General features: G+C 42.0%; 1 protein-coding gene across 2 annotated transcripts; it reads left to right on the top strand.

Moving 5' to 3' along the window:
- Positions 1–4623: 4623 nt before the first annotated feature.
- On the top strand, positions 4624–11831 carry LOC103650550 (serine/threonine-protein kinase EDR1). 2 transcript variants are annotated; one of them, XM_008676129.3, is made up of 14 exons: positions 4788–5583; positions 6075–6164; positions 6397–6838; positions 7229–7847; positions 8599–8639; positions 8730–8798; positions 9146–9246; positions 10056–10134; positions 10312–10410; positions 10489–10557; positions 10671–10720; positions 10809–10890; positions 11060–11154; positions 11298–11831. In XM_008676129.3, coding segments are annotated over exons 2-14 (1857 nt in total). In that variant the 5' UTR covers positions 4788–5583; positions 6075–6162; the 3' UTR covers positions 11407–11831. The 2 variants fall into 2 exon arrangements, with proteins under 2 accessions (XP_008674350.1, XP_008674351.1); XM_008676128.2 differs by lacking the exon at positions 6075–6164 and having other exon boundaries at positions 4624–5583.
- Positions 11832–12318: the final 487 nt, after the last annotated feature.

Raw genomic sequence — 12318 nt, 5'->3', positions numbered from 1 at the left:
TGTAATATTATTCTCTATCATTTAGTGTCTCTGTTTTGGCATGAAAACAGTAAGAAAATTAATTTATCATTTAATCCTATTTCAAGCACATTAAATCTTAGGGAATTCATAATTTGAAATCTATAACTCCAAATTTAATTTGGGATTATTTGACATTTGCATCGCATTTGGGATTATTTTACTATTACTTTTCTTTATTATTATTAAGGTTTGGTATTTACTTACACTTAGTAATTGCTAATAAAATTTTGACCAACGTTTAAAAGCAATGCTCAGCCTCAGCCTTTACTTCATTGATTAGCCTTACACTTCATGAACTCCCACCTTTGGTGAGTTCATGCCACATTATTCCCCACAACTTGTTGAGCGATGAACGTATGTGAGCTCACTCTTGCTGTCTCACACCCCCCCCACAGGAGAAGAACAGGTGGTTCAGGAGGAGCCACAAGGCGAGGAGTATGATCTGATCTAGGTGGCGTTTCTCAGTTGACATTTGCGCCGAGGATCCTTAGTTCGTTTTATGTTTATTCTTTTATTTTGTATTAAGTCTTCCGCTATGTAATAAATACTCTGATGTTTTATGACATTTATCTCTATACACTCTGTTATTATATATGTTGTCTTCTTGGCGCATGTATGAGATGCACCTGGCTTTGTTCCTTAAAGCCGGGTGTGACAGGAATGCCAGGTGCGTAGTTGCGCATCGAGGACAGCAGGGGCTCCGAGCGGGGCCCAGGGCCAGCAATGAAGGGGGCTCATCCCCAGCGAGCTCGCTGGTGCGGGATGAGGGGAGGAAGGCGGGGAAGAGGCTGCTCGTGGCCGACGCGGCGGTGGCGACGGCGTGGGCGCGCCCGCGCCTGTGCCGACGACGATGGGCAGGGCGACGGCCTCACCCGCGCTAGGGCTCACATCGGCAGCGACATGCTCCATGAGAGGGAAGGGGGAGGAGGAGGGTGGCGGCCGGGGAGGGGCCTGGCGGTGGCCGATGGCTGGTGGGGAAGGGAGGGAGGGAGAAGAGGGAGAGAAAGTGAAACCTAGTTGTATACCATATGAGAAACCCTAACTCTAACTAGGGTTAAGAGTGTATTAATATAGACCAAGTAGTTGGGCCAAACCCATTATACAGAGGTATATAAGTAATTATAAGGGGACTGGCCCAAAATCCTGACGAGGTTCTAACAAAAACAAATAGCACAACAATGAAAGACGGCACTGCAAACTTATCTAGAAAAATCATGTTTACATAAGTGTGCCTCTAAGTTCTATGTTGCTTCGTTCTTATTCTTGCAGTCGCTGTAATAGTTTTGAAGATGCGGTCCCTTTTACTCGAACAGCTTCGCTTATTTGATACTAACTGTTTCTATGGGGTTGCATATATGGGCTTTTGATGGGCCATCAAGAAGTTTGGTCTCAAGCACGATCGCTCCTAAATCAGCTGGGGTGCATCGATTCTCCAACATCTTGTCTTCTGCCTTTTGTATTGCTCTTACTGATGTGCTATGGCATTATGTCCAGGTAGGTTTAATCCTTACGGTATACTTGGATTCCAGTGCAGTTATTGCTTACTAGGATTTGTTTCCCTATCATAATCCTATTTTACACTGATAAAATATATATTAGAAAGAAGAGATCCTATTCCATTTTGACAACTTCAATTACTTGTCATCTTTCAGACTTCCAACCTTTTGCCGCATTAGCTATGTAAACTTTGTCAAAATCTATACTACTCTATTAAAAACCTAATATGGTCACTTGATTCTATCACGACTTCAATACCAATTTATATGATATATACAAACTATACCAAACCACGGACAACTGGTTAGTTAAACCTATTTTTGTGTCCAATTTCAGGGGCAAAGAGGTCAGCAAGTTGTGCTGGAGGGGTAAACCCGGTCCTGTTTGGGAGAACGCATGGGGTGGCTTCTGCTTGTACCTGCATCTTATGCCATGCATGTGGTGCAGCTGAAGCAAATGCTACATGCATGGCAACTGAATGTGCGCCTGTTGTTTTTGCAGGTCGTCGAGCTATGCCTGAGTTCTTAAGGTACTTGATCCTTAATTATGCAAATACTGAACTGACACCATGTTTTTTCTCTCTATCTGTCCTTTTAATTTGTCTCTGCAGCATTTCTGACGACAGGCTGGGGAAGGCATAGCAAGATAGCTGGTTGAACCTCGGATCGGACCCCTGCGTCGCTTTCTCCCCATCGATGGCGACACGCCCATCTCTTTCTCCCCCCCTTGGGCTCGTGACGACGCCTTTGCTGCTTTGACCTTTGAGAGACGCCAGCTGTGTTGCTCGAGATCCAAAGAACACACCTTGTCATTCATGAACAGCCTGTGGTTCGCGGCCCTTTTGGTGTGGCACCAGCTCGTCGAGGGCTCGAGGCCGTGTATAAAAAGGGCCAGAAAAAAGAGTGGCGAGGAGCGGTGCGATGTGTTCTCCGCTGAATCAGATCTGCAGCTGTGGCTAACATCTGACGATGGCTCGTCCTGCATAATTGGACTCGGAGAGATGGGTACTTTACATGGGGATTTGTCAGCCATGCAAATGGGTCAGATTGGCGCTAATGAACAGTAAAAAAAGAATATCATTTTGCCAGTTTATCTGTGTATGTTTCTAAAGGCGTGCGTGCGATTGGAATTGCGATCTGCAAATGTCCTCTTTGCCTGTGTATGTTTCTAAAAGGAAAGCTGGCGTATGTATTTGATTGATCGAGCAAGGGGTGATCCGTGGGCTACTTATATGTTTACAAAAGAATACGATTCATTTACTCATTTTGTTATCAAAACTCTGTCTGTTACTTCTTTCACATGCAAGTGTTATTTGGTTCACGAATTAAATGGCAACGATAATGGTTCACATTTGAGTGACAGTGGTAAATAGATCGGTGTCAGTTTTCAGTGTGATATCTGATTACTGTACGCTATCCATCACGTTACATATTACGTGAACCAAACGGACAGCGCGCTAAGTGTTGAAGCATATCATCCACAAGAAAGAATTGCGTCCGGGAGCAGAACACTACCAAGAAAAAAAAAAGGTTTAGGACTAGTTTGGGAACCACATTTTTCCAAGGGTTTTTCGTTTTCCCAAGGGAAATTAGTTCATTTTCCCTTGGAAAATTGAAAATCCCATGGAAAAATGTGGATGCCAAACTAGCCCTTAATGATTGCATGTGATCCAATGTTTTTGGAGGGAATATACTGTTGCTGAGCGAGGAGTGCAGTATTGGGAAGCCACATGCCAAACTTGACAGCTGAAAGGGATTGGTCCACGGATTGGCTACTTTGGGAGTTCTTTTCCGTCTAAAAATCGTCAACAGAAAATATCAGTACTAGTCTATCTCTATATATGACTCGTGAGTAAAAACCCGCTCATGATTATCTATGGAATTCCAGGTTATTTCGGTGTGCAAGGCCACAACATTATTTCTCATGCTTAACACCGATAAAAAATAAAGTTGTACAACCAGTTGGTGTTTCTGAGAAAAATCCATCGATTGAAACTATAATCAGGACCTGCAAACTTTGGTCCAATTTAAGGCGTAAACACGAACATGGCAGAAAGCTTTGTTTGGAGAAAGGCACAGGGGTTACTAAGTACTAACTACTGTAGTGTTTTTTTTTTCTATCCTTCTCTTTTCTTTCTTTCTTTCTTTCTTTCTTCGTGTTCTTTTTCTCTCCATACTTTTGTGGTGTACTGCAGTCTAGTATCCGATTAAGCATTAAAATCAAGCCAGGGCGTGAAAAAGAGATTAGTCAGAGCTTTACCACATCTCCTTTGTCTTTTACATCTTGCTTGATTATTGGTAGGTAGAGTTAGATATGGGCATGGCTAGATGTTCTGTTGAGAAGTATATACACCACATGAAAAAGGTCACACTAGCAACAAACACAAGGGAAGAAAAAGTTGACCAAAATTTATGGCATGCAAGCATACACTTCCAGACAGTTGAGTGCTAATCAATTGGCACCCACAAAGGACCTACAACAAGAAAAGCAAACCATATAAATGCCCACCAAAAAGGAACTCCAAACTTGCAACACATAGTCATATAGATCTAGACGGTTAAAAGCCAAGAACTAACCATAAATCCATCCTAAAATTGTAGCAACAGTAGGTGATAATAAGAGCTCCTTTGGAACACATAATTTTCTTCACAGAAATTAGTTTAAAAACATAGAAAAACACACAAAATTCGGGAAATATTCTTTTATTCCAGAGTGGCATAAAACGTCTTTGATGTGTAGTAATACACCAACCAATACCAATTCACTAGTTGCTAATATTTTCCCTCGTTACGATACATAGCAAGGGAGGTGACTAGGAACAGAGATAGCGCCTGTTGGCACTGGCAATAAGGTAGGTAGATAGGAACAGGGACAACGCCTGTGTGGATCAACACAACACCCAAGAAAATATAGAAAAGAAATCGAAAAATGGGTACAAAATATGTTGGCAAGGCTCCAAATATCAAACAAAAACTAAGACTAGATGTAAAATGCCACTATAGCAACCTGGCAAACAGCCTCAGCAATTTTTTTATCACCAAGTTCACCAATCACTAGGGAACATTATAAAGAACACCTCATGCTATTTTCACCGGATCTCATATTTCATCTACTATTTAATTTTTTCGTTTTAAACTTAACTGAACAAACAGTATTACAATACGTGGAGACAGTCTCACTTCCCTCCATATTCTATATGACATAACTTTTTTCTCTCTCTATCATTTATTCTACCAATTATTATTACTTGTGTTTATTTTATTCATTCAATCTCCATCCGGATGCGTCATGCGTGTGTGTGACTTGTGAGAGAGACAGATTCCACAGCAATTTGCTCCCCTTCCACGCACAGGTCAAGAACCGCTCCCCAGAAAAGATCGTATTTTTCATCGATTCAACCGGTTTCTGTACGGGAAATCGCTGCTGGAGATCTCAGAGAACCGGAAGCTCGGAGCTTTTGCTCCGTTTGCGTCGAATCTGCCTTGGGAGCGGATAAAGGAGCGGCCTTTCGAGCTCGTCGGAGCCGCCCCTGAGGAGGCGAAAGGGGACGCGGCGGCGGCGCCATCAGCTGTAGGGCGCTCGTGGAAGTCGGTGAAGCCGGTGGTTTGAGGACGAGGTGGCCTCGGTGGTTTCGAGGAAGCCACCCACTGCCGCGGCGGGGATGGACTCCAGCGGGGAGGAACTCCTGAAGAAGATCCGGGAGCTGGAGGTTGGGCAGGCGCAGCTCAAGCAGGAGATGTCCAAGCTGATACCCGGCGCCGTGGAGCGGCGGCGCTCGCAATCCGTCTCGCCGCGGCGCGGCGCGCCGGTGCCACCGCCGACCAAGGCGAAGGCGGGGCCACCAGGTAGGCTGCTGTCCGGGGGATTTGAGGGCGGGCAGCGTGCGTGGGCCCGTGGGTCGGCGTCTTTCCCGCACTCATCGCCGCTGCATCGGGAGGGCCGGGCCACGGGCGCTGGAAATGGTAGCACCAGCGCTAGGCTGCCTGAGAGGCAGTACTCCAGGGTGCTGCAGTCACTGGGGCATTCCGTCCACATTCTTGACCTCGATGGGAGGATCATATACTGGTTAGATTTCTGGCGCTTCACCTTTTTTTACTTGCTTGACTGCAACTTGGGAGATTGACAAACATTCGAGGAAATGCAGTAGTCATGCTGGTTAGATATGTTGATTGTAGTGCCTGAAATGGAGTAAGTGGCCACATATACGAGTTGTGACCAAAATGAAATTTATTTGAACCTCTTGCGATAGCAATCCTAGAATCTTAAGCAATTCTTGTGTGCCATTTTTATCTATCAGTAAACATGCGATAGAGGTTGCAGTGGGATAGTGCAAATGACAATCGGTTACATTGTTGGCACTCTATATAACCCTAGCTCTGTAAGGATGTGCTGTTACATATTATCTTATCGATGCGAAGTAAAAGTAAGGAAATGCTAGATGGGATGCCTAGACTTTAGCTGGTTCTGGTGACGAGCTTGTACCCTAAAGTTCTACTTCTACATTATTGCACATATTGATATAACTAAAATAACATGATAAGGCACTTCCTCTGTAGTTGTTGGTTGCTTGGGGGCCAACATTGAGTCACAAAATGCATCAGGAGCTCCATGCAAGATCAAAATTCGTTTTGAGTTGCATTTCTTATGTAAGTATTGACATAATATGCACTTCACTCATAACAGTCTATTTGTCATTTTTAAATCTTGAATGCTACTTATTTGCCCTTTAATCGGATAAACATTTTGGTTTGAGAAGTTTGTATGCTTTTTAATTTTGCTACATTAGCACAATAGGTACTTCACAAATGCTCTTGGTTCTATTCTGTTCTTGTTTGTGCTTCCCTTTTCACCATATTTTGTCATTTACTTACTACGTAGGAATCAGTCTGCGGAGAATCTGTTTGGCTATCCTGCATCAGAAGCCCTTGGTCAGGACGCCCTCATGCTTCTGGTTGATTCTGGTGATCACAATGTGGTGAATGACATTTTCCGACGTATTTCTATGGGTGAAAGTTGGACTGGGAAGTTTCCAGTTAAGAGCAAACAAGGAGATAGATTTTCAGCTGTTGCCACCAACACACCTTTCTATGATGAAGATGGAAGTTTGGTGGGTATCATTTGTGTTTCAAGTGATTCCCGCCACTTGGAGCAGATATTTTGTAAGCCTCCAACCTCTGCAAGGCCTCAATCAGAATCATCTAGGACATCTTGTGATGGGAGTTGCAGCAACACTAGTCGCAGAATCAATTTGTTGAACAGAAGTCCTTTTGATCCTCAGATACCCCTGCAAAGCACTTTTGCATCCAGGATAACGAATTTGGTAAGATGGTTTTTCATTATATGAAGCAAAAGTTGTAGATGTACCGCTACTTCATTTCCTGAATACATAGCATCTAGCTTAGACAGATATTGTTCTTATATCATGCTGTCCTGCGAATTGATGTGACTTTTATTTCAATGGTCCATTTGTAGTTCAAATATCGTTTTACCAGGCGTGCTAGAATTGAACACCATCTCAAGCAACAACTATAACTTATTATGGACTTTAAATGTGTGTGCATGGTCACTTCTAGATGCACCTTGATTGTTCTTCTAAATTCTAGAATATCTTTGGCATGACTTGTGTAGTAATCAAATATGGACTCTTTTTAGTCTATATTCTTAATTGTTGCTAGCATATTCCTTTTTGATTTTTAGAATAATAACACAGGCTACCAAGGTCACAAATAAAGTTCGTTCTCGGGTCAGCACAGACGATTATGGCATAGAACGGGAAGGTGGCAGTGGTGAGAGTCATTGTTCGGATCGTGGTGCAAAGGAAGAACCAACATCTAGCGGAACAAATACACCTAGAGGGAATGCACCACATGGTCCCTTTTCTACAGATGAGAACTCCCCTGGGAAATCAACGAACCCAAGCAGTGATGAATTAGAAGGAAAAGTAGGTCTGCACAAGTTTTTGAGTTCAAAGGCAGAGGCACTACTGAACAAGAAAGGGATATCATGGCCTTGGAAAGTGCGCGAGAATGACGGACCTGATGAAAGAAATCATGTGATATTGTTGCATGGAGACCAAGAGAATGTTATGAATCATCAGAAGGTTTCAGATTCTAGCATAGCTCCAGATTCCCAAGGCGCTGAACACAACCTACCTAGCAAAAATGAGGCATCAGGTTCCTGGTCCTCTTACAACAATAACAGCACAAGCAGTGCAAGCAGCACAGGAAGCACTAATAGCAGTGCTCTCTACAAAGTAGATCATGAAGCGGATTGTCTGGATTATGAGATCTTATGGGAAGACCTTGTCATTGGAGAACAAATAGGGCAAGGTAATTGCTTCTCCTTTTGCGAATGGTTGCTTGATCATATGGAATTTTTTATTCATGGTTTCTTATTTGATTTGCCTGAAATAAAAGCAGCTTCGTTTTTCTTTTGTGTCATTTATTAATTGTTCTTTGGTAGCATTTGGCTTGTTCTCGTCTGCATCCTGCATTTCGGAGTGCCTACTTTATATCTAAATTTGTTTGCATATTCTCTATTTCCAAAAAAAAAAGACAGACAGGCACTACAGTTGGAGATGTGAATATACCTACTTTGCGTCTGTTGGGCCTATATTCTTTCTAATTATTCGAAGTACAAACCATGTCCTCATGATGACAACATAGTGGCAAAGCCTTTGTGTGTGGTGGGGGGGACTAAATAACTTGAAATATCAGGCTGAAATTTTAAACTTTGATGCTGCTACTAGTTTGTATGTTTGTCATGCTCTAAGCACTCATGGTCTGAACCTCTGGAGAACTTTGATCACCAGTGTGCTCCTGAAACTTTTTATACATTTAGTCTTCAATTTTCTTTTTCAACAAGCCATGAATTTAACTTCGCAAAATAAGCCTTAGCATGATCTTTGTTATGGTGATACAATAGGAATAATCTTCACGTGAGGTTCATAATTTTAAAAAAGGGGTCTTATGTGCAAGTCTGACAGACATCCTACTAAAGCACACTGAGGTGTACTGTGTACTGCTTTCTATTATATTGAATGTGTTTTGATCATTCTCTGTTTAACTTCTACATGTCCAGGCTCTTGTGGGACAGTATATCATGCTTTGTGGTATGGTTCGGTATGTTCTGTTTCTTGACTGTTGCATTAATTACTAATCTTGTTTACTTTTGCTTTTAGCTTCATCATCTTATGTGGCATGTTGTGGCAGGATGTGGCTGTTAAAGTTTTCTCCAGGCAAGAATATTCAGAAGATGTGATACTGTCCTTTCGACAAGAGGTAAATATCCATCCCCAGCTATAACTTATGTACAGCTTATAACAGGTGGATATGTCGCTCATTCTGGAGGCAGAGTAATTAAGTTCTGAATCAAAATACAGATAAACTTGAAACAAATGAAGTACAAATTGTGTTTCAGTTTCAGGATTTCTGCCGAACCTACCAACATCGTCACCAAATATATTGATGTAGATAGACATAAACACTAACATGCTCACAGATGTTCGTATATGTTTTCTTTTGAGTTGATTCTGGAAAGTTGTAGTGAAGTCTGTGCTAACTTAAGATTTTGTGACTTTCATATCAAAGGTGGTGACTTATTGCACTAATACCATTTATATGTGAAGGTGTCCCTTATGAAAAAACTGCGCCATCCTAACATACTGCTCTTCATGGGTGCGGTTACGTCTCCACAACGCCTTTGTATTGTAACAGAGTTTCTCCCTCGGTATGTGCCTACTTTTTTTTATGGGCATACATGTTTGCAAGTGTTTCTTATTCTGTAGCATTATCTCACTGAGTCACTGTTGCACATCTACATGAGTTGAGCCAAGAAGTATGTTTATATCTGGTTGAATTGTTCGACTGCAACAGCAATAGTTGCATAAGGAAAAGGAAATTTAAATTCAGAAAATCTAGGCTTGGTTTAAGTTGAGAAGTCATTGATATGCATACATTTTGCTGTTGGAAGTATTGTATCCTGTAAAATAAAATCTGTATTTAAGTAGGATTATGTAGTAACTAGTAAAAATGTTTCTCTCGAAATTGAAGTATTCTGTCCAACCTTAGTGAATCTTGATGCATGTATAGAATATAAAACCATAATGTATAGCCTAGGTGATACTTTCCCTGGTTCAAACTTCAAGATATATGCCGTTTAAATTCCTACAGATCAAACATTTTTTTGACTTTGACCATGGATATGTAAAGGATTGCGTAGATTGACTATGTAAGATGTTGCTAGATTTATCATGAAAATTACTTTCACAATATTTAATTATGTTTATTGAAGATCATATTTTTCGTAGAAATTGCTAGTCAAAGTGTCACCTTGTAGGCTATGACAATGCCTGAAGTACCATTATATATTTTGATTCTGAGGGAGTATTCTCCATGGGTGATGGATGACAGCAGATCTATGATATCCTTTTCCTTGGGTTGGGTTGGTTCCATGTTCAAAACACTGTCAAGCACTCAAACACTTCTCTCTTTTTGGTTCATTTCCGTATTTTTTCACTTCTGTCTTTTCAAATGCAGTGGAAGCTTGTTTCGCTTACTTCAAAGGAGTGCTACCAAGTTGGGTGTGAGACGACATGTTCACATGGCTTTAGATATTGTAAGTGCATTTTTTTGGTATTATGACTCCATTATGCACATATTCAGTTAACACTTTGGGGCCAGACAGTTCTCGCTTCATATATGAAAACAAGGAACTGCTAATTCTCTAGCAATTTTTTCTTCATTGCGTCTATGTATACTGCAATCCGTTAGTCATTGTTTTGTATTTATACAGGCAAGGGGCATGAACTATCTTCACCATTCCAGCCCACCTATCATTCACCGAGATTTGAAGTCATCTAATCTGTTAGTCGACAAGAACTGGACTGTGAAGGTACATTGGAGTTCATTTGTTTTCCAAATATTTTGTGTTTCCCCGCTTGCCTCTTCTCATTTCTTCCGACTCAATCAGGTGGCGGACTTTGGCCTTTCACGTCTCAAGCGCGAAACTTTCTTGACAACAAAAACGGGAAAAGGAACAGTAAGCTCAAGCAAGCTTAATCTGAGTATTTGATATATCAAATGTGATTGGTTTAAAGTTTTGCCCTGTGTTATTTTCTGCTTTAACTTATTCGATGTGGCTTTCCTACCCAGCCGCAATGGATGGCGCCAGAGGTGCTGCGCAACGAACCTTCCGATGAAAAGTAAGCTGCGGACAATCTTAATCGAAGGAAGTTCCTGTTATCACCTCTGTACATTTACTAAATTTTTTTCTCTGTGGTGCTAATGTAGGTCTGATGTGTATAGCTATGGGGTGATCCTATGGGAGCTCGTTACTCAGAAGATACCCTGGGAAAACCTGAACTCGATGCAGGTACGTCGCAGTTGCATGTTTAGACTGCGTCTGCTAGCATAACTGGTTACTTGAAAATCATAACCAGTCAAACTGCAGGGTTTTGCGGCCACAATTTTTTTTAAGATAATGCTTGTCTGGGTAGCTTCGACGATCCCTAACTGTCGAGGGTATGCTCCCATATCCGTAGGTCATTGGCGCAGTAGGTTTTATGAACCAAAGGTTGGATATCCCAAGCGAAGTAGATCCTCAGTGGAGATCAATTATCCTGAACTGTTGGGAAAGGTACGTACTGTTTATCACATCTTTTTGTACTGTTTTTTTAGGAAAGGACAAATTTTTAGACCCCAGTGAGTCCCTATAGACGATGCTACAGTACTGTATGCACTTAACTATTCCTGCTAACGAATTCCCCTCGCCGTGAGCAGCGACCCGCAGCAACGGCCGTCGTTCCAGGAGCTTCTGGAGAGGCTCCGCGAGCTGCAGAGGCGTTACGCCATCCAGCAGCGGAACGCGAAGAACAGCGTCGAGGAGTGAAGACTGAAGAATGCAATGCAACTCTCCCAAGCGGCGGCGGGCTTGCTTTGAAGCATTTTGCGAGCCAGCAGCATGCCAGATCTAGAGAAGGGCCTGAGCCTCCTGTACTGGGGCCTGGGGGCTGCTAAGGCTGGAAGAAGTATGTTCTACAGACGAGGCGCCTTCTGTCTTCTTCTTTTTTTTTAAAAAAAAAGAAAGTTCTTCCCCATGGCAATTGTGACTGTAATTAATTTCTGGGTCCTGACAGCAAGGGTCAGTAGGGTAGCGAGTGAGTAGTGACTGAGCTCGGGCTTGCTTGCTAGCGCCTCTGGGTTCTGATTCTTGACAACGCAAATGCGTACTACGTGGTTAACAGTAACATCCAATCCAGCCTCCAGTTTCTGGCAAGGGCATGCATGATGATGTGTAGATTGTCTGTTCTGATAGGTCAGTGGTGTGTACATGTGATCCCCAACCGAACGCATTCGACTGCGTCGCTTCGATATCTGGTTGGTCAGGTTACACTGCTGAATACGGGTGATAGATCCTTCTTCCCTAGCAAGTAGCAATGGCTGCCGAACAAGAATTCTTATATTTGAGTGCTCGAAATTAAAATAGGACCTTGAAGTGTTTAAGGCTATAAAAACATTTCTAGCTCCAACGATTGAGTCATATATCATATTATTAGTAAATAGATTATGTTATTTAAGAAATAAAATGTTAGAAATAATGTATAAAATGAGAATAAAGCTACAACACATGAGGTCATATTTAGGACACAAGAGACTGTTTGGTTCGCTGCCTCACTTGACATAGATTGGTATGCTTAAATCTTAGACGGGTTTGAGGTATGATTTTTCTCCTGCTGCGTAGGTCCAAATATATTAAGATTTTTTTAGACATTTAACAGTGTGGCACAGAATTTTAGCGTTC

This window comes from Zea mays, chromosome 3, assembly GCF_902167145.1.
Source record: "Zea mays cultivar B73 chromosome 3, Zm-B73-REFERENCE-NAM-5.0, whole genome shotgun sequence".
In the NCBI taxonomy this organism is placed as follows: Eukaryota; Viridiplantae; Streptophyta; class Magnoliopsida; order Poales; family Poaceae; genus Zea; species Zea mays.
Note: the sequence above shows the minus strand (reverse complement) of the source record. Positions and strands in the feature narration are given on the sequence as shown.